Raw genomic sequence first — 26,493 nt, 5'->3', positions numbered from 1 at the left:
GAGGAAGCTTGTTTCCCTGGACCAGGCCAGTGGAAGTAAAAGATTCAAAAAGGGAGGAAAGGGAGCTTCCCCAAGGTGCTAGCAATGGCCAGGCCTGGAGGGACAGTGGGATTCGAGTAGGAAGAGGGAAAGGGTCCCATCCCTGGACCTGGGAGAAGCCTTTTCATGTAGATGGACAGAATGCCCTCCGTGCAGCCCCCAGACTACAGACACCCCAGAGTAGCTGTGAATGAAGCCCAGTGTATTAGACGATGATGCCACATCATAGTGTAAAGTGTTTGACACCTCTGACTGGAGAGCTAGCCAGAGGAGCTTCATTCTGACTCCTCGAGGTTCACACCTACCAAGGCCTCCATTCCCAGCAAAGGAATCCCACATTCCAGCCTCCCTTCCCACACATCAGTCTTGTTCTCCGGGTGTCACGAGAGTCATTCCATCAAGTCCCCGTGGAGCTATCCGTTCGAGACAATCATAAAGACCCTCCAGGCCCTCCAGGGGTGTACGGCCCACACCTGTGTGTAGGCGGGAAGTGTTGACTGAGTAGCCTTCATGAACTTGCTCCCTTGCAACCCACTGGGGTCAAGTTTCCTAAACTCTCTGCCTCAATTTCCCTGTCTGTAAATGAGCTTATAATCACGTGGGCCTCTCTAGACAGCCTTGAGTACAAAGTGGTAAAAACTGCACTTCCCGTCCACTCCGCCATGACAGCAAGTAAAAGCTTTCTTAGAGGCTTCAAAAAGCTAGAGCTAGATGATGGAGGACTTCTGTGCTTCCCCGAGGCTCTTCTGCAAACAGCAGCTCATGGCGGCAGCATGCAGCAACTAGCTGTGAATACCTGGGTCACATGTCATCTCCTGCCCTCAGAGTGACGGCGCACCGTGAACACTTCTCTCTTTGGTACCCTGAATACCCTAGTTCACAAAATGAACTAGGGTGTTTTCCAAACTCATTTGCCTGTGGAACCCTTTCATAATTAACTGTCTCAAGACATAAATGAAGTTTCTTTTTTCAAAGCTTATACGTATATATTTAAGTACAATTAAGGATATCTATTCAATTTAATTATAAGCCAGCCACTCCCTTATGCATATTTAAGGTTAAACTCTTACAGTTACAGTCTTCCCAAGCACTTCTAAATGAAGCCCTAAATTTATCTCTATTTAACAAACTGGAGAAATGGAGGCAGGAAGATGGGTAACTAGCTCAGAGGCAGCCTGTCAACACCACCACCCCACCCGCTTTCAGAGCATCTCGGAGCCTTGGGGCCAGAGCAAGTCTCATAGGTGTGCTGGTCAGTGCTCACCCTCAAGACAGCCTCTGCAGACCCTGCTGGCTGTGGTTAGTGTCCCTCTATGCCACTGAAATTCTCCACGGTAGGCCTCAGTGAGTCCGAGGAGAGCGGAACCTGCTGGGACCGTTTCAAAAGCAAAGTCCTCCTCTCTCCCCCTCCAACTTAACATAGTTGAATAAAAGCTTTCACCTGAAATTACCCAAGAACTACCTCGGTGAAAAAGCGTTACTGGATGTGTTCCCAGCGTCTGTATTCCAGTGTTTTCTGGCTTGTCTGGCTTTAACTTGTTTCCAGGCTACAGAGGAATTTCAGAATTTATTGAAGTACCTCGGATTTATGTCTTTCAGGTCTTTGTTTTGTTTGGTTTGGTTTTTGTGTAAATGTCACTTTGAAGTATGGCATACCCTTAGAAAATTTCCCGGATCCTAACTGCAGAGCCCTGTGGATTCCTGTCAGCTGAACACCAAACAGTCAGTACTAGACCACAAAACACAGCACGCCTAGCACCCCAAGGTCTCTGTCTCCCGGGCCACCCAAAAAGCCATCCCTCTCTGACTGCTAACAGCCTGTAACTAGCTCATTTCATTATCATAGCCCAGGGTTCGAGGAGCCTTCCACAAGCACTCCAGTGTCTCTCGGCAGGAGTGGGGTGGGTCACTGAGTACCAACAGCCCTAACAGGAACCTGTAGAAGGTGGGAAGAAAGAAGGGCCTTCCATACATGTGAACTGGAACCTGCTCCCTGGCACCTGTGCTGCCATCCAGGGTAGATGACCCAGGGACAACACAGCCAGCTCCATTCCCTGAAGAGGCAGGTCTAAAAAGAACGGTACAGCCAGGAGGAAGGAAAGAGGGTCGATTTGATTTCACAGGAAGCTCCAGGGAAACCCTTACCTGAATGGTAGGATACCACATAGACTGACCCCTAGGGAAACATACAGTTTAACACAACTACAGTGTGCAATCAAATATTCCCCATGCATGCACTGTCCACCATCCCCATGCATACACTGTTCACCATCCCCATGCATGCACTGTCCACCATCCCCATGCATGCACTGATCCATCATTCCCATGCATGCACTGTCCACCATCCCCATGCATGCACTGTCCACCATCCCCAAGCATGCACTGGTCCACTGTCCATATTTTCCCTAATTGCAATTTCTCCTTGCATCTTTTTTTTGCATTCTAGTTGAATTGTTTGTTCTTTTGTTCCATTTGAATTGTTGACTCCTAAGAGAGGTGTGTGTGTGTGTGTGTGTGTGTGTGTGTGTGTGTGTACTAAGTACTAGTCCTTTGCCAACCATAAGGTTTGCAGATATTTTCTCCCCTTCTGTAGCTTGTCCTTCATCCTGTCATCTTAGTGCTAGTATGTATTGTCTGTCCTCAGCATCAGCAGACTGAAAACCAAACTTTAACATTTAACATTTAAAGCATATTAAACCATATCAGCTTATCGTGAGGAACCTCTCCACCAACAGGAGTCAAAATATGATTGTTTTTCTTTTTAAAAAATCAGTCTGCTATTTGTCATAGAATTACTAGAGGCCTCTGTGCGATATTTTGAAAATAAATCTCTCTTTTACAATTATGTTTTTAAAAACATTCTGGCTGTGTATAAACCAGTACTGTTCTATGGAAACCATCTTGGATCTCAGCTCCCTTCAAAGAAGCAGGTGTCCCTCGTTGGGCAGTAGTTAGCAGCAACCCGAAGTATAAAAATAAAAATAAAATGTCAATCGAAGCAGAAAAAAAACAGCAAATAAGATGGACTGGGAAACCTCTGGGCGATACTCTAAGCTAAGCTTCCACCGACAGCCACCGAGTGAATCTGAGATCAAATCTTGAAAGCATCAAAAAGTCCCCAGTCACCAGAGACAGCCCACCATCGCCTCAGCAGAGCTCCCAGACTATCTCCTGGAAAACCTTGAAAATGGGATTCGGTGTAAACACCGTTTGCTAGAACGGCCTAATTTATCAACTTCAGAGAAAACAGTGAAGCAGGACAAGTGCATGCTCAGCAGTCTTCCCCTCTGCTCACACCCATCCATCAACACCTTGTTAGGTCTGTCCTTCCCCACTCCCTTCCTTCTCCCACATCCCTCATGCAGCCCTCACAGTCCTCCCAGCCTCTCTTCCATGTCTGTCACTGCCTGTGCCACAGGGGAAGTGACTTGCTCTGGACACTTAGGCCAGGACCCGGGTTTAATCATGATAATTCACCCACATTGCAAAGCACTTCTATGTGCCCAGAGCTCTTCTAGCTATTCCAAACTCACCCCCTCCTCATCAGGACCCCCGGAAAGGGGGGCTTCTATATCACCATCTCCATCTGAAATGGCGGACCTGAAGCCTATGTGGTAGGGATGTGGAGGAGCCACAATTTTAATCCGGACAGCCTGGCTGTGTCAAACCTCATGTTCTCAACTGTAAAGTAAACCCGTTCCTCGGTTCCACCTCGGGTTTGCCTGCAGTACATGTCTCACTGTGAAGTGACAGTTTTGTCTTCATGGATGAAAAAAAAAAGCAGTCATCGGTATGCAGCCATAGAGCCTTCCGTCAATGGGAAGGACACCCCACATCTGCTGATGTCACGGCTAGTGGCGGCTGCCTTGAAAGGAACCTTGACTGTCACCTGCCCGGTGATGTCCCCTATTCATGCGCACCCTGCTGCCAGGATTTGCCCAGCTCCAAGAAAAAAAGAAAAAAAAACAGAAAGAGAAAGGAAGGAAGGAAGATAGATAGATAGATAGATAGATAGATAGATAGATAGATATAGATATAGATATAGATAAATAGATAGATTATTCTTAAAAGGTGTGAGATCCACAGTCTGGTAGCCTTTGCCTGTTGTGCCAGTACCTGGAAAGGTGCAAGAAAATCCAGAGTGTAAGACTAGCTTGAGCTACATATCTAAGCTCAGTCTCAAACAAAAAAATGAGAAACACAAAAAGAAAGAAAGGGATGTACATTCCTTACCAGCTTCCAAGGGATTTCAATGCTGCTCACGGGGAGGGAGGACTCTTGCTCACCCCTGAGGTGGCAGCCACTGGTGAGGTTGCTAAGGGGGAGGAGGGCCTCCCACTCTCTGCTCGTAGCAAATCATCCAAACCATTCTCGAGAAAAGCCCCTTCTTCCTTTCACTGTAATGACAGGTCTCTGACTCACGTCCCAGGTGACACTGTGTCTTCTGTGATCTATCCACTTTAATAGAAGGGTTTAGATTTTCTTTGCACATGTGGAGGAGCTGTGTCCTGCCCTGGGGGTTATATTTGAGAATATGGTAAGCCACCATCATGAGTGCGGTCCCAAAGCCATCTTTAAAAAAAAAAAAAGCATTGTTTATTATTCTGATCACAAAAAGCCAATACTCGTTGGGAATGAGTATAAAGAAAAAAGTAATGATCTTGCTCCATTCTAAGACCTCTGCAGTCTTTGTTTTCAAAGTGTGTGTTAATTTACTTAAAAAAATATTTACTGTGTCAGTCAGCTTGGTATTGCTGAAATATATTGCCTGAGACAATCAACTTAAAAGAAGAAAGGTGGGGTTGGGGATTTAGCTCAGTGGTAGAGCACTTGCCTAGCAAGCGCAAGACCCTGGGTTCGGTCCCCAGCTCAGAGGGGAAAAAAAAAGAAGAAGAAAGGTTCGTTTTGCTAGCGTTTTTGGAGGTGTGTGGTCAGTTGGTCCATTGCTTCTAGGGGAGAGGCGAGACAAGGCATCAGGGCAGACACTCAAAGCAGGAGCAACTGGGAAGGAAAGAAATAAAGAGCTGAGTAGAGCAACATCCCCTTTAGGGACACACACACCAGGACCTCCGATTTCCTGCAAGGTCTCGTGAAGGTTTAACCATCTCTCCATAGCACCATGGACAGGGGACCACGCCCCTAACACGCAGGCGCGCAGGGACGCTCGGTCAAACCACAGCCGTCGTAAATATTTGTCTAGCCCCCATTTTAGCCAGTTGCCCAATAAAAAGCAGCAGAGTGCTGTGAGTCATATCCCTCCTCCTGGCTTGCACACCTGTTCCTGGAGGGAGGTGAACAGGAAGGACTGTGACTTGGGGAAAAAACCAAAACAGTCGAACGAAGGTCACCCAGGGCAGTCTCCTTCCTCCCTGAACCGTGGGCAGCTGGAGCTTCGAAGCACCGGACTCTCTTCCTCCGTCCTGGTTTTTATTTTTATTGAGAGGTGATTCAACTGATGACTCCCAGATCCAAAATGTCTGAGCCCTTAGAATCCGACTTATTACAGAGCTGAATCAGAGGCTTTCATCCTGCCCTTGCGGGACACAGTCACGGGACCACAAGGGCTTTCTGCTGCTTGGTCAGGACCAAGGACTGCTTCCAGAATTCGAGATTATAGACAAAGGTGGATTGAGGGTAAAAGCTATCCACGAGCAACAGAAAACCTGCTCTCCCTTAGCTCCTTAATGATCAGCTTGAGATGGAAAAAAATGTGGGGTTTTTTAATATAAATTTCATAAGCACGTGGCAGTGAACTCATCAGAAATAGACAGTGAGCTTGTAGAGCAAGCAGGTCAGTCCAGGGGTGGTCCATGAAAACTCAATGTCTTTGCTCCAGGAGGACAGTAAATGCTTGTGTTCCTCTTGCCCATGGAAACAGGTTTCTATAGTGACAGCCCGGTGTGTGCAACCCAAGCACTCCCATGACGTCACTGGTCTCCTTCCTTCACAGAATGAAGTGATCAGCCAGCAGCTGTGCGTCATCTTCACACACTGTTATGGTCCCTACCCCATTCCCAAGCTCACAGAGATCAAGAGGAAGCAGACGTCACGCCTGGGTGAGCAGTGGCCGGGGTGTATTAAGGCCATGGCTGTGGGGTGTAAGGGTGGGAAGGAAGCAAATCTGTGGAACAAATCTAGGGTGGGAGCTTCGGAGGGCAAACAAGACAGAGAGAGGAGGAGCCAGGCCCAAGAAGCGAGCTCTCCTTCAGTAGGTGGCAAATCGCTTTGGAGAAAACAACAGAGGACATGAATAAGGGGACCCAAGTCCCTCACCTTTGGGACCTTTGTCCTCATGCGCTGACACTGGGGACAGCTGAGGCATAGGTCCCATACACCAGAGATTATGATAGATGTCCCAGTGTCAGTGTCAGCGCCGATGCTTTTGATAGTCATCTCGATACAGTCTAGATTAGAATCACCTTGGAAGAGAACCTCTAAGGACGGCTTCTCTAAGTTACATTGGTCTGTGGAGGTGGCTGTCTCTGGATTGTTAGTGTGGGAAAGCCCAGCCTAAAAATGGGTGGGCTCGGGGTTGGGGATTTGGCTCAGTGGTAGAGCGCTTGCCTAGCAACCGCAAGGCCCTGGGTTCGGTCCCCAGCTCCGAAAAAAAAAAAAGAAAGAAAAAAAAGAAAAAAGAAAAAAAAATGGGTGGGCTCTCTAGTCCCACAGTGACATGGTGTGCCAGGGTGGGTTGGTATGGGAGGGGCTCCCCCTTATCAGAGAAGAATGAGAGAGGGGGAGGGGCTATGTGAGGGTAGAATGGAAGGAAACAGGGGTTTCGATCACGATGTAAAGTGAATAAGTAAATAAATTAATGGGGGGGGGGGCACCATTGCCTGGATTTGAACAAAAAGGAAAGAGTGAGCGGAGAACATTGGTACTTGCCTTCATTCTCTCTCAGACTGGATGTGACCAGCGGCTTCCAGCACCCGCCACCTTGTCTCTCTACTATGATAGACTGTAACCTGGAATTGTGAGCTAAACCCTTGCTCCCCTAAGTTGCCTCTGCCAAGGTATTTTAACAAAGCAACAGGACAAGAAACTAAGACAGCAGCTCGCTCATCTATGAAGTCCCTCATCTCAGAGGAATTAAGCAGGAGACTCCAGTGAGCCAGGAGCGTCCCTAATGGAAGTCCTGCTTTAGGAAATTATGGAAAGAAGGGAACAACATCACACACACACACACACACACACACCATACACACATACATACACACACACATACATACACACATACACACAAATATATACACACACATACATACACACACATACACATACACATACACCATACACACATACATACATACACACATACGCACGTGCACACATACATATACACACACACACACACCATACACACACACCATACACACATACATACATACACACACATACAACCATACACACACACATACACACAAATATATACACACACATACACATACATACACACACACATACACATACATACACACACATACATACACACACATACACATACATACACACACACATACACATACACCATACACACATACATACATACACACATACGCACGTGCACACATACATATACACACACACACACCATACACACACACACCATACACACATACATACATACACACACACATACACACCATACACACACACATACACACAAATATATACACACACATACACACACATACACATACACCATACACACATACATACATACACACATATGCACGTCCACACATATACACACACACATACACATACATACACACATACATACACACACACACACACACACACACACACACACACATGACTACAAAAGCAAGGGCAAAATGGCTCAGATGTTAAGAATGAGCACTTCTCCTCCAGAGGACCTGAGTTCAGTTCCTAGCACTCAGTGACTTATAGCCACCCCTAACAGTAGATCCAGTGAGATTCACACCTCTGGCCTCTTGGGGCACCCATACAGAGACATACATACATACATGCATACATACATATGTAAATAAAATTAAAATAATAAATCGTTTTTAATTCAAAACACAGTGCCTACCTGAGCGGTGGGGGCTGGATGCTCTGAAACCCAGTGCGTATAACTGGTCACTTCCGTGCTCCGTTGATCCTCGCGCTGAGCCAGCTCCAGCCCTGTGCCTGACTTCCGATTCTCTGTGGCTCTCAGATATCCCGGGAGGCAGGATATCCCATGCTCTGAGCGCAGTCTGGAAACAGGGTAGAGCTGGGACTTGAAGAGCAACCCTGCCAGTGCCCTAATTCTTCTCTGTGTGCTCAGCTCCTGAGATTCCCTGAGCAGGCACCGGCTTCATCCAGATCTGGGACTCCTACAGGCAGGGCAGAATGGAAAAGACAGAGAAAGGCCTGGCTGCCATGAGGCTGGGAGCCCGAGCCCGCTGCCGCAGAAGCCCATCCCCTGATGCCCAGAGAGTAATAAAAAATTAACAATGCATTAACCCTTTTCCTAAAGGGTTGGGATCTTCCCCGCTCCCTGTCTCCTTTCCTCCTAAATGTGAACGTGGGAGAAATGGGAGCATCTGAAGTTTCTATCCCGTGGCAAAACCATTCCTTTGCTTTTATCAGTCGAAAGACTGAGTGCATGGAGCTGGCTCGGAGGCTCTTCGTTGGCGTCACGAGTAACTTGTAAATGTAACACAGCCAGAAATGTCGGCAGCAGGGTCTAAGGTTAGATGCTACCTCTATGGCCATGCGTGTGACAAACCCGAGTTGCACTGAGTCACAAGTGCGTCTGCCCTGCAGAAAACACTGATCGTCAGGGTCACAGGTTGGAAAGGCCAACGCGGTGAGAAGGTGGTAGGTGTTGAGGGCCTCCATGCCAGAACATGACAGCGGGGACGTGGCAGAACAAGAAAGCCTTATGAGGCTCCTTGTTAAAGTGAACGTTTTTGAGGGCTGAGTCGAGAGCACAGAATAAGAGCTGCTTCACAGACACCGGGGGAAGAGAATTCTTCAGTTTGGTACAGTGTCTCTCATTTTGCAGGGAAGAGACGGGATGGGCGAAGTGGCCGCATGGTTAAGAGAGGACCCAGGTTCTGTCCCCGGTGACTCTTGGCTGTCCGTAACTACAGTTCCAGGGCACCGTGCCTCTTCTGACCGCCATGGGCTCCTGCATATACATATTACACATATATAAAATTAATTTATTTTAGCCACACATGCATAAGATAAAATGAGTATTTTTTTTTAAGAAAGCAGAGGTCTTGAGTAGGCAGAGGCGGAAAAGGAACTCAGTCACAGCCATCTTATCAGGAAGCATGGCCTAGGCTTAGAGAGACGGCTCAGCAGTTAAGAGTATGTCCTCGTAGTACCCTTCCTGAGAACTTGAGTTCTGTTTCCAGCACCCATGTCAGACGGCCCACAACCACCTGTAGGTCCAAACCAGGGAAGTTAGAACCCACGAGCTGCCCTGACCTGCACGTGTCCGTACATGCACATGCCACTAGAAGTAATGCAAATAAGTCCCCCCCCCCTTTTTTTTAAGAGGAAAGGAGTGTGGCTTCTCCTGGGAACACTAGGGAGCTATTGAAAGGTTTGTAGGAGGGGAGAGGTGCCTTATGATAGGAACCCACCCTGCCTGTCCCCACAAACACCAGCCATCGGAGACAGGAACTGAATCACTGAGCCGTACTGTATTCAGAGAGCCCGGGATCTGAGATGGCAGTGGCCTAACACACTAAAAACCCTTTCTCTCCTCTCCGGCCAACAGCCTTATAGGAATGGTGGAAGCAAAGATTGTGAGACAGCCTGAGGCTCAGGCTTGCCCTCTCTCAGGTGGTCAGTCATAGCTGTCTTCTCTCTTTACGCCTCTTGGACCGGTCCCCATTCTCTGGGTACCTGGGCTCAGGCTCTTCTTATCCACCTGGGCTAGAGATTTAACTGGGATCCAGCAAGTCATACCAGTTGCCCCACAGTTCGTAGCATGTGTGTGTAGATTCCTTTCTGTGCTGTGAAGTGCAAGTACCCACCCCCAGTCGGGATGGTCCCTGTGGTACATGAAGGCAACGAGACCGAGAGAAGCTCCGTGAGTGTCTAGAACGATGATGTAACCCGAAAAGAGGGGGTGGGGCGGAATGAAGGGCAAGGAGGGAGAGACAGTCAGGACTTTGGGGATGACCTAGCTTTGGTTTGCAGCACTTCTCATAGGGATGAGAACCAGCGAGCACAGAGCATGAAGCCGGGAGAATCGCTTAGGTGAAGAGAGATGTGGTGGCTCCTCAGAGAGCCCTGTGGAAAGGCCAGCCCTGACTACTGTAGTTCTAGTCAGCAGGCATGCAGGTGACCTACTGCAAGACCTCAGCAGTTAGGGCCACCTTGTCTGTGCTGGGTAAGGACTACTAGGATAGCGGGGGGCAAAGGGTTGAAGATTCTCCTAGCAAGACAGAAGTGCTAGGCTGACTCCGAGGGCCAGCGAGAAGGGCACCGGGTCTGCATTGGCTAAACTAAAGGTAATATGTTGGAGCCTTGTATTTGGTGAGTCAAGCCAGAGAACCAGAATGCCTTAGTTCAAATCCTGGCTTGCACAGCCACTGTAAAGTCTGCATGCCTCTGTTTCTTCCACTGTATAGCGGGGGTGATGGAACCCCTGCCCAAGGCCTACCATGTCATAAGGTAGACTCAGTATTTGTGTATTCGCTACAATTGCCTTTGGTCTGAGAGGTGAGAACAGGGGGCTGGCTCCTCTGTCACTGATGCTGGGAGAGAAGGACCTGGAGTCCAGTGGCAAGGGAACAGCTGCTCCTCTACACTTCTACTAGGCAGACGGACTCTGAGCCGGAGGAAGAGCATGGCAGTGGGTAGATTCCCCTCACAGACGCACCTCTCACACCGTGTGGGTGTGCAGGAGGTCACAGTGTAATCTCGGCTGTCAGGCCTCACTTGCTCCTTGTCTAAGGCAGATGCTGTGTATGCCAGTCTAGTTGACTGCCATGGATTCTCGGTCTCCACCACCCATCTCTCTGTACAAGATGCTAGTACTACCATGTCCAACTTTTTGTTAGTTTATTGGTTGGTTGGTTTGTTTGTTTTTCTAGAGAGTTTCTCTGTGTAGCTCTAGCTGTTCCAGAACTCACTCCGTAGACCGAGCTTTCCTCAAACTCAGCGATCCTCCTGCCTCTGCCTTCAGGGGCTAGGATTAAAGGTGTGCGTCACCAATCCCCAGAGACGCATCAAACTTTTAAGTGGATTCTGGGGATCAGAAGTCGAGTCAGCTCACACGCCCTGACAGTACTGTTGCCCCCAGAACCATTTTGCCAGCCCAAGGGCTATTTCTAACACAGGTCAGCTTGGAGCATCTCCTGTGATAAGCTGGGTGGTAGTGATGCATCCCTCCTCCACGGGTGCTGTCGTCCATTTTGACTCTTGGGTCACCCATGAAGAGTGAGTAGATCACTCTGTTTCCCTGTCCTCTCCCTCCAGTTCTCCCTCCCTTCTTTAATGCAGCCACTCCCTCTTTCTGTTCTAGACCCTCATTTTCTGAACAATAAAGAGATGTCTGACGTGACCTTTCTGGTAGAGGGGAGGCCTTTCTACGCTCACAAAGTGCTGTTGTTTACAGCCTCTCCCAGGTACGTACCCTTGGCTTTGCCCGTGGCTAGATTATGTCTGTGACTGTTCCTCTCCTTTTTCCTTTCAGAGATAAGACCTCAGGTAACTCAGGATGTCCTGGAATTCACTATGTAGCAAGGTTGACCTCGAATTTCTGATCCTTCTGCCTCCACACCCCTAGTACTGAGACTACATACATGCACCAGTGTGCCCAGTGTACGTGGTACTGGGGATTGTACCCAAGGCCTAATGAATGCCAGGTCCCACTGTACCAACTGGGCTGCATCCCTGCCCACTATCACAGTGGTATCGTCACTGGGCTGACAGAACAGTTCCTCCAAATCAAAGCTCCCAGAGCACAGGGTACCTCTTTATGCAGCCCACGCACCCTCTCATCTTGGCAGAGCTCCGCACCAGGGGTTAAAGTGTGTGAGCAGATGCTCTTGGCAGTTGACAACTTGAGACCCTTTTCATGGCCGCCTCCAGAGGCCCAGTCTCCAAATGTTAGACAACAGATTTGCTACAAGCCTCCAAAACAGAAGGGCACTGACCTTGCTTTTCCCTAATTGTGCAGTGAGGTGAGAATCTCATGCAGAAGAAGTGAGCTGGAATCCTGCACAGTGGTATTATGTCATGTGAAGCCTTGAGTTCTATCCCCAAGGGAAGGGAGGAAGGGAAGTGTATCCTCTCTCCCAACCCTACGGCTGGCATCTCTTATGACTGGTTCTCAGCGCATCTGGAAAATGTACAGGGAGCGGAGGGCGTGGCAGAACAGAAAACGGTGCTGGTGTGACAGAGAGACAGGCTGACACGCCTGACAGAGACAGAAAGGGAGCAGAGAGTGCCTACATAGGGTGAGGATTCTGGAAATGCAAATACAGAAGCTCCTCTCGGGAATTTGCTCAGGGAATGGTTACTCATAAGCATCTGTCTCCTGTGTACCCCCAAAGCAAACAAACCCCAGGCATCTGCTTTGCAGCCACAAGAAAAATGAACCTTCCACACGGGTTTTTTTTCTTTTTTTTTTCTTTTTTCTTTTTTCTTTTTTTTTTTTTTTCGAAGCTGGGGACTGAACCCAGGGCCTTTCGCTTGCTAGAAAAGCACTCTACCGCTGAGCTAAATCCCCAACCCCACCACATGGGTTTTTAATTGGTGCCACCACACGAGCAGTTCCACAGTGAGCCTGTGTCCAGTGCTTAGTTTTCTTCATGGTAACTGTGGTCCTGGAGGTTTTAGTCCTGAGGGGAGCTGCACGGGGTGGGAGGAACCCAGTTGCCCTGTCTTATCTGCTGTTCTTCAAACCCTGTTATCATCCTGAAGGGGAAAGAATTTTTTAAAAGTAAAAGAGACAGCTTGGCCTAGTCTCTTTAAAACCTCATTCTCTCCAAATCAGTGTGTCCCACTAGTAGGGTTCCTGCCGTCCAAAGATGACCTATGATCACCCATGGGGAGCCCCGCCCCAGGTCAGCAAGTACACTGACTGGCTGGTTTTGTGTGTTGATTTGATACAAGCTAGAGTCATCAGAGAGAAAGGAGCCTCCATTGAGGAAATGCCTCCATAGGATCTGGCTGTAAGGCATTTTCTCAACTAGTGATAAAGTGGGGAGGACCCAGCCCATTGTAGGTGGCACCATTCCTGGGCTGGTACTCCTGGGTTCTATAAGAAAGCTGACTGAGAAAGCCAGGGGAAGCAAGTCAGTAAGCAGCATCCCTCCATGGCCTCTGCATCAGCTCCTGCCTCCAGGTTCCTGCCCTGTGTGAGTTCCTGTCCTGACTTCCTTTGGTGATGAACAGCAATGTGGACGTGTAAGCTGAATAAACCCTTTCCTCCCCAACTTGCTTTGGGGGTGCGGTGTTTTCATCACAGTAATAGAGACCCCGACTAAGACAACAAGTGTGGGTTTAATGCTCTTGGGGGCTTCATGTCTCACAAAAACCTCAGCTCCCACTCCCCTGAAGCGAAGCTTGAACAATAGAAAGGCCCCGCTGTGACAACAGCTGGGCACCCGACAAGAGGGAAGCCAGGGCATGTACTCAGAACAGACGACACCTACAGAGGAAGCCCCGGGGAAGTGTGGAAAGCGATGGAGTTTTCATGGAAGGGCCAGCTTAGGAAAGAATGTGCGTTCTAGGAGTGATCTATAGCTCTGAATGAAGACCCTACAGCTATCATCCAGCTGTGTTTTAGAGCAGGGGTCCAGAGATTTCTGTCCTAAGGAGAGTTGATTTGGATAAGCTGCAGGGGCGTGGATGAGTCTTTTGATTTCCCTGTGTGTTATGCAGGTTCAAGGCCCTCCTCTCCAGCAAGCCAACGAACGACAGCACCTGCGTAGAGATTGGCTACGTGAAGTACCCCATTTTCCAGGTGAGCCCTGGGGTAGCCTTCAGCCCTAAGCTACTCCTGACTACCAGGCTTGGGCAATGGTAAAGGAGACCCCCTCTCAAAGACTCATAGGTCTAGAGGGAGCATCTCCAAGCACCAGTCAGCTACAGTATACCGTAGGGTGTGTGCAAAAGAGGATTCCTTTTTCAGAGGAATGTACCGTAACAGCTCAGACCCAGGATGTTAGGGCAGGGTCAGGAATGGAGAGTCGAAAGCCAAGCCAAAGCTAGAAGACTCAGAAATAAGGCGTTGGGCTCAAGAAGGAGGCTAGAACATTCTGGACAAAGAGAAGAATGCTTGTAAAAGACCTACATGATGTGTCCAGCCATGTTAGAAAAAGCAGGATCTGTGGCCAGCCTCAAGGACTCCATTCTGAGATGGTCTTTCTATAGTACATCTCCTCCCAAAACAGAAATCCCATTCCCTCTGCCTCCAAAACACTGGCATTGCCTAGGGAGCTTTGAAGATGCCCCCTGAATGTCCGGTCTGTGCATCAGACCCATAAATCTCAGAGCAGGTCATAACCTTATGCACCCTGAGGCCTCCCCTCCTTTCTTACTACCGTGCAACCAGGCACTCTACCTAGTAGCGTCTTCTGAACGTTAGCAGGTCTCCAAATGCCTTGCAGATTCTTAGAACTCCCAGGGCTGGCCCTTACAGCCTGACTTTCAGGCATGAGAATTTACACTTCTGGTCAGGGACTTTAATGCTGCTGGACCCAGGGTTCCAAACCTGAAAGCTAATGCTGTCCCTGTGTCCTTTGACCCTTCCAACTCTCCCACCAAAAGCTTTTGGAAGAATGTGGCCCAGGTTCCCACAGCTGCCCCCCTAGGAGAAAAGAGACTAAAACTGAGCGTGGTCAGTCCCATTGCTTTCTCACATCCTTGGGAACATAAGTCAGCTCTGGAGTCACCTAACTGTACAGAAAGAATCGAGCACACATGAACATGGGTGCGTGCACACACACACACACACACACACACACACACACATACACACACAAGTATCCTGTGACTGGTAAGCCTGGCCCTCACTGGGAAGGCTCCAGTAGTAAGAGCCTGCCGGCTGATGGAGGTACTCAGTCAATGTTTGCCCAGAGGACTTATCTTCAGAGTCCTGCGTGGGAAAGGCTGGCCTCAGTGGGACCCCCAGGCCTGTAATTGCTTCCGATGGGGAAAGTTTGCTGGCCACATTAGCTCCAAGTTCCTGTAATGGAAAGGAAGATTTATCAGGCCCTGGGGACTTGTCTGTGACCCTGCCCATTCCCTCATAAAAGAAGGTAACATTCATTTGTGGCTTGAAATATGCCACGGAAGGCCAAATCCAACCCAAAGGAGGCTCCCAGAAGCCCGTGTGTTTTACATGCTTCTGGCATGTAGATTTTGGCAGAAGAGTTTTCAGTAATTGAAACTGCACTGTTTCCTCCCTCGAGACTAATTAATATCATGTGTGTACAAAAGCCAGCGGCCCACACACACACACACACACACTGAGGCCACACCTGGAGCTAGGACTCTATCAGGCCGCCAAAGTCCCTGCCTCATAGAGGCTGGTAGCCGCCAAGAAAAACAGTTCTGGGTGCTGGCCCTTTGGCCTAATAAGGGCTTGTTGCACCCACTTAGAGAAAATGCTTACACTGGCAGGGGCTAGGATGGCCCGATCTAAGTTCCATTAGCCCAGAGTCTTCCTCTGCCAAGGCAGCAGTTTCAGCCCGTGGCTCAACCTTGAACAAATGAGACAGTGCATGTGACTGATAGGAAAGTGCTTTATAAATGGAGAGCCCGTGTTGGGGGGTGGACATTACAGTGGCGTTTCTTGTCATTATTGGTTTGGCCTTTATGAGGAAGGTGCTGGAGGAATCAATTGATTTTAATAAAGCCAATAGCCCAGCGTTGGCCGACATTATGAGCTCCACTTCCCAAGGTAGGAGGGGGAGGGGGACAGTGCAGTATTATTTCCCAAGGCCTAGACAATGTCACTGCCTCTCTACCAGGCGGCTGGACACAGAAACCCCAAGTCAGTATAAGGGAGACTCAGACATGGGAGATGTGTTATGTCTAACATGTTCACATGAGGAGGGCATGGTGAGGTGTGGCTGCAGCCCCAGCACTTGGAAGACTAGGCAGGAGGATTGCCATGAGTTCCAGGCCAGCCTGAGAATACCAAATGAGACCCTTTATCCAGATGATGATGATGGTGGTGATGGCGATGGTGGTGATGGTGATGATGGTGGTGGTGGTGGTGGTGGTGGTGATGGTGGTGATGGTAATGGTGATGGTGATGATGGTGATGGTGGTGATGGTGATGATGGTGGCGGTGGTGATGGTTATGGTGATGGTGATGATGGTGATGATGGTGATGATGGTGGTGGTGGTGATGGTGGTGATGGTGATGATGATGGTGATGATGATGTGGTGTCTATGCACCAGGCACAATGCTAGGCACAGAAATACAGTGAGTGAGAGACATCTGTACTCTCAGACTTCAGTTATAGACAAGCTCATACCTGAAGCAAAACTTAATGGGAAGAAGACTGAATTTCCTAGCCCAGTGACTCAAAGAGGGGCCAGCTTTCACTGGTAAAGAAGAGAGCACATCCAGGCTGAGGGAGCTGGAAGACATGGCCAGGTTCCAGTAGAAGCAAGAAAGAGGACAGTGTACATAAATGACAGGCACCAGGGTAAATGTGGTGACACCCACTTGTAATCCCAGCACTCAGGAAGTGGAGGTACAGGGAGTGGGGGTGAGGGGCTAGCCTGGGCTACACAGCAAGTTGTTTGTTGCATAGTGAGATCTGCCTTAAAGCAAGCAAGCAGGTGGGGTTGGGGATTTAGCTCAGCGGTAGAGCGCTTGCCTAGGGAGCGCAAGACCCTGGGTTCGGTCCCCAGCTCCGAAAAAAAGAAAAAGAAAAAAAGAAAAAAAAAGCAAGCAAGCAGGCAAGCAAACCAAATTTTACTAGGGTGCTGCTTCACTGAAACGTGCAAACAGGGTGATTCCAACAGTCTGTCCCGGCTGGCAGTGGGGAAACAACTATCTGCTAGTTTAAGAGTATTAAACATTTCCCAAAAATCAGTATTTTATCATACATGTGCAACACACACACACACACACACACACACACACACACACACAACACACACATTTGAATATACCATGGCATGTTTTTAAAAAGTTTCCTAAATTATATTATGGTGGTGGTTGTACGACAGTGTGATCCCAACGCGGATATGACCAGTCTGCAGATTTTGCCAACCCCGTTGCCGAGACTCCAGGCAGGGAAAGCCAGTCATGTGGAAAGCAATTCAAAATGGAGGTCCTGGGGCAAACTGTATATGGGCCTCATGCAAAAGAGCCCTTGGTTGTCAAGTGAGGCATATACTAAATCTAGATACATCCATGGTATGCAGCCATTCCAGGAACACCCATTTGCAAAGCTCTGTAGTTTGGAACACTCTTCAGATACTGGAAGTCACGTGACAAGGGACACAGCCTTGCTTGGACCACTCACAGCACCACCAGTGACTTTCAAAACCCTGGACCCCTTATGGCTTCCTCTGGAGTCTTGTAAGCTTGTTGAGGGACTTGGCTCCCAGCGTGGCCTTTGGGACTTCAGGAGGCTCTCTAAGTTGTGTCACCTGCACAGCCTGACTGGATGAGAGGTAGGCCAGCACCCATTGGTTAGCATCGTCAGGTGACTCACCTGTCATGAGGAGACAAGCTCAGGTGGTTTCATTTGGCCCTGCAGTTAGACGTGGAGGCAGGACCTGGAACCATAGGGTCATGATTTTGGGGTGTCAGTAGGGAAACCTGTCCAAATGTCCCCCTCCGGTAGTGTTGTTCCGGCAAGGCTGGGAGTGGGGCGGCTTCCTGAGGAACTGTGTCCCACTGAGGTCTTGCTCATTGTGTCTTATTCCTTCCAGCTGGTCATGCAGTATCTCTACTACGGTGGCCCAGAGTCACTTCTCATTAAAAACAATGAGATCATGGAGGTAAGGAGACCACTGTGGTTTTAGCTACCCCAGCCTCCCTTCTCTCTGGCTTCAGATTGGTGGCCTGATCCTCCCTGACTCTGCAGTCCTCCCAAACAAGGCTTCTCCAGGAAGGCCTCTGCTTGGGGACTGGACGCACCAGGAGTCCTGGGTGGAAACCAGCCTTAACTGGCTTGTGAGGGGCAAGTTCGAGAGGAGAGTTGGGGGCCCCCTTGCACTGACACGCTTGGACCACTACAGCACCACCAGGAAGTATCTTAGAGATCGCCCTCCCCCTTGTGGTTGCTAAGAGAATTGCATCCATGAGAAGCGTGGCTCTTATCCCTGCTTTGCTCACTGGGACATAAAAGCTAAGAGCTGGGAGCTCACCCGTCTGCTGTCCTTCCTCCACTGCCTCCTCCACCACCCTTCCCCATCCCAGATTCTGCTCCCTCTGCACCTGACTCCCCACTGCATCCCCCATCCAAAACATGAGCACGAATCCGTTTTCCTAAATCAAAGGCACTAGCTAGGCCGGGTGGCACACACCTGAATCCCAGGACTCTCGGGGCAGAGGCAAGTGGATCTCTATGAGTTGAAGGCCAGCCTTGTCTACATAGGGAGTTCCTGGACAACTGGAGCTACATAATCAGATCCTTTCGAAAGAAATAATTAGGTCATTAAATTTTTTTTTTTAAAAGCTGGGAGTTTAGTGCCAGAGCACTTCAGCCCAAACTCTGGGTTAGATCAGGGCTCTGCCATGTCTAATCTGTGGGGCCTTGGGTGGTTTATTGGACCTAACCGGCTTCTGTTTTCTCTTCTGGAAATGGCCATGCTCTAGGTCTAAGAGGATTTTACAAACATCTGTTCTAGAAGATTCTTAGCCACCTTTGGCCAAGGAGAGAGCTGTAGGTCTCTGCAGTCCGATCTCCTTCCTCTGCTTACCTTCCCCCACCCCACCCCAAGAGACTCGTCTCTCTGGCCCCCGCTTCTCATCTCATCTTCCACGGGTCCAGGTGGCCTTTATAACCATTTCACATTTTTCTTTCTACATTTACTATGTTTACTGGTTCGTTAAAGAGACAGGCAGGGGAGGGGCCACACAGCCAGCTCAGAACCTAAATTCTGTGGAGCTGGAATGAGCTGCCTTCCTGGGGCAGGGACATGCTCGCCTGCACAGCCTCCCTCAGAACCAATTCACTGAGAGGTTTTCTATAGGTAAATGAACTCACATTTTAGTCACAGCCAGCCACGATGGCTCGTGTTATAATGGCAGAACCTGGGAGGGATCTGACGCTCACCGGGACTAGATGGCAAGTTTCAGGCCAGCCAGGGCTACACAGTGAGGCTGTGTCTCAAAATAGAGGGAAAAAAATCACAAGAAAGCTCATGATAAACCCCACTTTGCTCCCTCACACACTTGGGGAACTGTAGCTCCCCTCTCCAGAGCCTGTCACTTACAATATACTTCTGGGAGCCTCCCATGGCCCAGAGCTGACCTTGCTTAGGCTGGCTGTGACAGTGGCCCAATGGCATGAAGAATCTGACCTTGTCAAGGGAGACAGGACCGAAATAGCTTCTAGATAGGAAGTACCGTAAGAAAGAAGATGGGGGCGGGGGTAGAGGGACGGTCCCTGAGGTGGGGTGGCAAAGAAAACCCCTCTGAGGCGTCACATCAGAGTGGAGACCCAGAGAACACAGGCAAGGGAGGAGCCACAGTGATATCCACCTGGCTAATAGGTATCCTACCCCCTCCCCTTGCTAGATGTGATTTGGGGCACTTGGGGTTCACCCGCTATAACAGGTGTGTCCGTGATTCACTTCACCATGCTCTCTGTCCCACAGTAAACTTGCGTAACTAGAGCCTGTCCCCCAGTCTCACCTTACATCTGCAGTATACTCCAACCGTCTCTACTTCCTGACCCTCAGCCGGGCACCCTGCAGACTGAGGCTATATTCGTTGATTACTAGTGCCGTGGCAAAATACTCCTGAGGCAGCTTGAAGAGGAGAAGGTTTATTTGGGCTTGTGGTTCCGGGGGGGATGAGAATTTTCGTGTTCACCGACATGGAGACAGCAAGGTGGCAGCCATGTTGGCTGGAGCAGCCGCTGAGAACTTGAACCACAAACAGGAAGTAGAGAGAGCCGTCCAGGGAAAGGCCTTCAGCCCTCAAAGCCTGCTTCCTGTGGTGTACATCCCCCAACAAAACCTCACCTCCTACTAAACGGTCCCCTAGACAGTGTTATCAGCTGGGACTCCGTATTCAAATGCCCGGGGCTACGGGGGACAGTTCTCTCTCACACCATCACAGTGACTGACTCCAATAGTCTTGCTGGTCCTTCCGCTTCCCCTTCTCTGCCTCTAACAGGCTCTTTTTACGGATTCTAGCTTCTGTCTGCCGCTAAGTTTTTCCAGCTGGAGGCTCTGCAGCGACACTGTGAGATTATCTGTGCAAAAAGCGTCAATACTGACAACTGTGTGGATATCTACAGCCATGCCAAGGTGAGTCTCCCCTTGACACCGGAGCTGAGCCCGTGCTCCCAAGACTGCCCTGTGCTATGTTGCTTGGGATCAAACTCTGGGCCTTGGCACACATCAGCCAGTTGCTTCTGCCGTTCAGTTACATGCCCATCCCCGAAGGGTTTTCTTTCCTGCTTCAGATCTGCCATCATCTCCTTGTCCTTTCTTCCTCGAACGCTGAAAGGTAAGCCAGACAATGATGGTCTCTGAGAGTGTCATTCACTTGGCACTGACGAGAATCATATCACTAGACTCTGATGGCCTGGACTGGGCTCTCAACTCTGCTTCCAATCAGGTTCTAGCTAATGTCTCTGCTATCAAGCGATCTTGAATAGAAGATTTTAGAATGGTGGGCCTCAAAACGTGGTCTCCAACCCGGCAGCAGGAGCAAGGAATTTATTAGGAAATCACACCCCATTCTCCGGAGGTGGGGGGTTGTTCCTAGGAAGTCACATCTAGCAAGTCAAAAACTTGGTGGGGACAGGGGGAGGGGAGGTGTCCTGATTCCAATGCAAGTTCAAGTGTGTGTTAATTATTTTTCTGTTGCTGATAAAAAAAAAAAACACCACAACCAAGGCAACGTATAGTAGGAAGGGCTAGTTTGGGCTTAGAGTCCCTGCCGGATAAGAGCCTGTCATGGTGGGGAGGCATAGCAGCAAGAGGCAGGCATGATGGTAGGAGCAGGAAGCTGAGAGCTCACGTCTTCAAACCTTGAGCGTGAAACAAAGGAAATGGATTTGAAGAGGTGAGGCTTTTAATCTCAAAGCCCGCTCCCGCTGTCCTACCTCCTCCAGCAATGCTATACCATCCAAACCTTTCCAAACAGCGCCACCAACTGGGAACCAAGTGTTAAACACTCCAAACTATGGGGAACACCTCTCATGCAAACTACCGCTTCCCTTCGTGTCTCTGGACATGCGCACACGCATGGACATGCGCACACGCATGCACGTGCACACGCACACGCACATTCATATTCTCATAACACTCAGGCTAGTGTGGACCACACCCAAACCTGGTTCCTAAGGAGCTAAGCTTTTTTTTTTCCTTTTTGAGAGTCACTGTGTAGCTGGCCTTGAACTCTCCACCCTTCTGCTTTGTCCCCAAAGACTGAAACCTCACCCTAGCTAAGCAGTATTTGTCTTGATCTTAAATGGGTGGTTTTGCTTAACACCACCACCCGGAGAGGTCTGTGCTCAGGAAGAGAACCAGTGTCTTCCTCCTCTCCTCTCTTAACCATGGTCACTTGAATCGTCCCAGAAAGCTGACCTCCATGGCTGAGTCCTGTGCATGTCCTAAGAGTCCTTAGCATGTATCAGCAACAGCACATGCCCTGATAGAATATGAAAACTGATACCACATGAGTGCCGGCAGGGAATGCAGGCCAAGGACACCCTTGTGGCCAGGGCCTCTGCTTTGACAGACATCAGCTCCCACTTCCCAGATGCCATCCTGGAGCGGCTCCAGTATCAACATCTGCATTTGTGGTATTTGCATGAGGGAAAGGGCAAGACCAGCTGCTCCTGCCCTGTGTGTACACTACCTCCCTCAGCCATGGACAGTGCAGCCTCAGCAGATGCTCCCCGGCCACTGGGATTCCAGTATTGACAGATCGTGCTGCGGATTGACCATAGCGCAAGAAGAAGCAGAGAAGCACTGGTTGCTTGGAGCCATAGGAAGTGCAGACACTTAGATGTGAGCAGCCAAGTTCCAAACGTTCCCAAGGACCTCCACAGTATCACCTCTGTGCTTCAGGGAAGCACTTGGGACAGCTCTGGCATTTAGACAGATGAGAAACCTGGCCCGTCCATGCATGGGTTAGCATCTCTCCTTCCCAGGTGTCTTAGCTGCTCACTGTTGAGCCTCTGACGGCCCTTTCAGGGTGTCTGTGTTTGAAAAAGAGGGCAGTCTGGTTCATCAAATATAGTAAAGCTCGATCACAGTACCAGTATTGTGGTGGAAAGAAGAGTGTTCCCAGGAGAGTCCTTTCCTAGGGTCCGTTGACCTACCTTTTCATTACTAGGCTGTACTCATCAGAAGGTAATAAAGAAATTCCGTAAGACATGCTAGGCCTAACGACACACTCCTGTAATTCCAACACTCGGGAGGCAGAGGCAGGAGGATCAGAAGGTCGAGACAATCCTCAGCTACATAGAAAGTTTGAATTCAGCCAAGTATGTGAGACACCCCACCCCCCCATCTTAGAAAAGAAATTAGTGAGACGAGATCTCTGTGTTTGAGAAACGTAACAGGACAAGGAGAAGCAAATGTGTTCTGTAAAAGGGCAGATAATCATTCGCAACTTTGCCGGCAATATTGTAGGCTTAGGGGGAGTGGTTGATCATTTTAATGTCTTATTTTGGTTTTCCCTACCTGATTCTACCTCTAGTGCATAAGCAACCATACATGAGTAGAAAACAGACAGACAGCATGGCTGTATTCTGATAAAACTTTACTTATAAAACAAATTGTGAGCTAAATTTAGCAGCAGCAGGGATGGGGGAAGAGCTGTAGTCTATAAACCTCTGCCTAGGAGATGAGAGACAAGAGTCTCAGACCTGTGTGGATCTGTAACATTAGCTCACCATTCAGCTAATGTTAGCAGATATGATGAATAGAAGTATATAAGTTGCATTACTTTTCATTTATACTAACTTGTGGGGTGTGACACTCACCCCCAAAGCAAGCTCCAAGGGCCACTCTGAGCCTCAGTTTCCCTATCTGTAGAATAAGGTATTGCAGTAAATATTATTTGGGGGTCTCTATCACACACTAGATTATTCAGTTCCCAAACAAAAGACACAAGACATTTATATTTATTATAAGCCTTAAAACATTACCGCTGGGCAGATATCACCTCTCTATGCTAATTTGTCTACTTCCCTGTTGGTAACCTCGAGATATCCCTTGCCATGTTCCTACTCCAACTGGCTGGCCCTCACAGTCATGCGCTCACAATCCACCTACCCCATGATGCCTTCCTCCTTCCTCCTTTCCCTCTCCTCGTGGTCTCTCCTCAGACCCCAAGCCCCGGAACCAAAGCCCCACCTACCTCTCTCCTGCTTAACTACAGGTTGTAGACATCTTTATTAACCAATAGTTTTAAATTAAGGAACAAGGTTTTCACAACAAAAGCTAAGTTCACTGGGGCAACTAGACCTTGGGATACAGAATTTAGTGTTGTTATACACAGCAACGGACCAAACCTCAACAATGAGGCCCTGTGCTCTGAAACCCAAGAGCAGGACTCACATTGAAGGGGTGAACTTAGTGCTAGCATCTCTCCCAGCTAAAGAATTCTGTGCCTGTAGGTGAAGGTATTCGACAGGACACCGATTCTCTGGCTGGTGCTTCAACTGCTTGGTTTCCACAGAGTTCCTACTTATAGCCATGTCCTGAACAGTGGTCCCAGACTACCTCGCCCATTCTAAAACTCAAAAAAGTAATTAGATTTGGACAAGGCAAGAGGTAAAAGAAGGGACTTCAGTCCTTTGATTGGGAGCCACAAACCACAGCCTGGGGATAGGATGGGATTGATGAAGCCCCAGGCCACTGTAGCTTAGTGAATGATCACCATCTTTATCTCAGTAACCACCTGCTTCCTTTCCCCTCCCCACAGTTCCTTGGGGTGACGGAGCTCTCAGCATACTGTGAAGGCTACTTTCTTAAAAATATGATGGTCCTCATTGAAAATGAAGCATTCAAGCAGCTCCTGTATGACAAAAATGGCGAAGGGACCGGCCAGGATGTGCTTCAGGACTTACAGAGGACGTTGGCCATTAGGATTCAGTCCATCCACCTGTCGTCTTCCAAGGGTTCTGTGGTATGAAACCGCCCCATGTGGCAACGCTTCCCAGGAGCAAGGTTTCTGGTTCCCTCCCGCATTGGCACCACAAAAACATACAAATTGTTCCTGGTGTCTGTCTGTACTGGGCCAAGGAGCTGCCTCCACTGCCTCAGCTACTCTCAGGTCAGTGAACTTGGCTTCCGTGTGCTCCTGAGTGAAGAACCTTCCACGAGTCTGCAGGTGAGATTGTAGCAGAGGCCAGAACCCGCAGGCCAACTCACAGCAGCCAAGCCACCTCCAGTGCCCAGGAGCCATGGACACCTGCTGCCGAGGACCATGATCGAACAGATGGACCAAGGCTTAAAGATCCCTCTGCTTCCTGGTTGACTGATGAAAAACTGAAAGTATGACCTTGAAAAGCATCACGTCACACACGAATGACCTTGGAGGCTGTACTTGTTCATGCATCAGCCGTGGTGGCTAGTTGTTGATGCTGTTGCCCGGCATGAGGAAATCACATGACCAGTTTTTAGGGGTGGGAACTTTTTAAAAATGTTCATGTATAGCAAACACAGAGCAGTCTCGTAGTTTCGAATATATTTCTAAAAGCTTAACAGTTCATTTTCAACCGAATTGTGTTTAGGGAATCTGTGTTTGGGGTTCTTTTCATTTTGTAGACAGTGAGTTGCAGGTCCATGCCGTGTAAACTTGCATCCGACAAATTCCTGCTGATACTATACAAGGTCACATATTCCTGCCTTAGTGATTTGATCATGGTTCCACAAAAGAGGTGCACTGCCAGTTATCTCTGATTATCTCGAATCCAGTAGTTGACAATAACCTGCATGCTGATCGTGGTTGTGGGGTGAGACTAGGGCACCCCCACATAACAGAACATGCATTTGCATGGACCAAACCTGTACAACATCATGTCTGTGCTTGGGTTTCTTTTGCCAAAGTAAGATATGTTCTCTCGCTTCTGCTAAAAGCCCATTTGGTGAAACAAACATATCTGTTTCTTTTCCTGATCATGAATGGCTCTGGGGATAGTTTTTGCAGAAACATGTTCATTTCTGATACCGAAGGGGGGGTGGGGGAGCACGTCAGAGAATCTACTATTAATCTCAGAGCTTTATCTGTATTCTCAGAAGATGTTCATAGTTTGTTACTAGCCAAAGAGTATGACTATGTTAGATTATTTTTAAAGAGGAAAAGTGTAAGATAGGTCTGACACTTTCTGGATCCTGAGAGTGTGCAGTCTACAATTATCTATGATGAAAGTTTATATTGACAGGGTTATGTTTACTCTGCCATATAATATATATACATATATGTATATATATGCAAAACATTGGTAAAGTGCCACAATACTCCAAATAATTCTTGAGTTGCGGCCTTTTTTTTTCCTCCTTTTTTATTTTTAATCCTAGATACATTAAGGTAAAAGCCAGGAGAATGGCTTTTGTCTTTTGGGATGGCCAAGTTTCGTTGATAAACCCATTTCCTAGCATGATTTTTGGGAAGTTGCGCCAAACCCTAGAGTCTAAAGGAACTTGTATCCTTTGCCTGTTGTCCTACTTCCTCAACACCTGTCAAGGACCCATGTCAAGTCTTGTTTCACGGGTGTGGTGTGCAAGGTACCCAGCTCGAGTCTGTCTGGGGCGTCAACTCCTTTGTGATGCAAGTCCCTGGGGCCTCTCTCCTCCATGTAGTCATCCATGAGCCGACCCAGCCCTACCATCAAGTGAGGATGTGAACAGCTGCTTGAGGTGACAACCAAGTCACAGACACACAAGGGTGACACACTGTTGCTTGCCTTCAGGGATACTGCTCTCTAACCTAGCTGGTTCTCTGTGGATGTCTCACCGTCTCTGGACCTCCAGGTGTTGATCTGTACATTGGTAACTCCCGCCTAGACTTCTGTTCAGTTTGGTGTGCTTTCTCTGCCATTAAAAAAAAAAATTATTTCCCACAGCTTGCAGCCTCTTTATGGTACACAGGGGTGCTTCCTCCCTTGGCTCATGCCTGGGGTCTTCCCTCAGCTAAGACTGGAATACAACTCTGCAGCAAATGTGGAGGACAGGAATGGTACCACAGAGAGGACAGAGAGCATGGGATATGTGCTGGGGGGGGGGGGGTGGTGGAAGGGTCTGTATACACCTCTGAGTGGTTCTCCAGGTTTTCTCTCCATAGGTATATCCACCTTAGCCAAG

At 48.8% G+C, this 26,493-nt stretch overlaps 1 protein-coding gene across 8 annotated transcripts in view; it reads left to right on the top strand.

Moving 5' to 3' along the window:
* Positions 1–26,254, top strand: part of Abtb3 (ankyrin repeat and BTB domain containing 3) — a 276,858-nt gene extending 250,604 nt beyond the window's left edge. For all 8 annotated transcript variants that reach the window (XM_063264584.1, XM_063264583.1, XM_039080070.2 and 5 more), the window contains 6 exons: positions 5,990–6,095; positions 11,540–11,642; positions 13,906–13,987; positions 17,926–17,994; positions 20,362–20,475; positions 24,113–26,254. In XM_063264584.1, the coding sequence (XP_063120654.1) occupies positions 5,990–6,095; positions 11,540–11,642; positions 13,906–13,987; positions 17,926–17,994; positions 20,362–20,475; positions 24,113–24,322 (684 nt within the window). In that variant the 3' untranslated portion in view covers positions 24,323–26,254. The remainder of the gene's footprint in view (positions 1–5,989; positions 6,096–11,539; positions 11,643–13,905; positions 13,988–17,925; positions 17,995–20,361; positions 20,476–24,112) is intronic.
* Positions 26,255–26,493: the final 239 nt, after the last annotated feature.

This window comes from Rattus norvegicus, chromosome 7 (genome assembly GCF_036323735.1).
Source record: "Rattus norvegicus strain BN/NHsdMcwi chromosome 7, GRCr8, whole genome shotgun sequence".
NCBI classification, from domain to species: Eukaryota; Metazoa; Chordata; class Mammalia; order Rodentia; family Muridae; genus Rattus; species Rattus norvegicus.
Note: the sequence above shows the minus strand (reverse complement) of the source record. Positions and strands in the feature narration are given on the sequence as shown.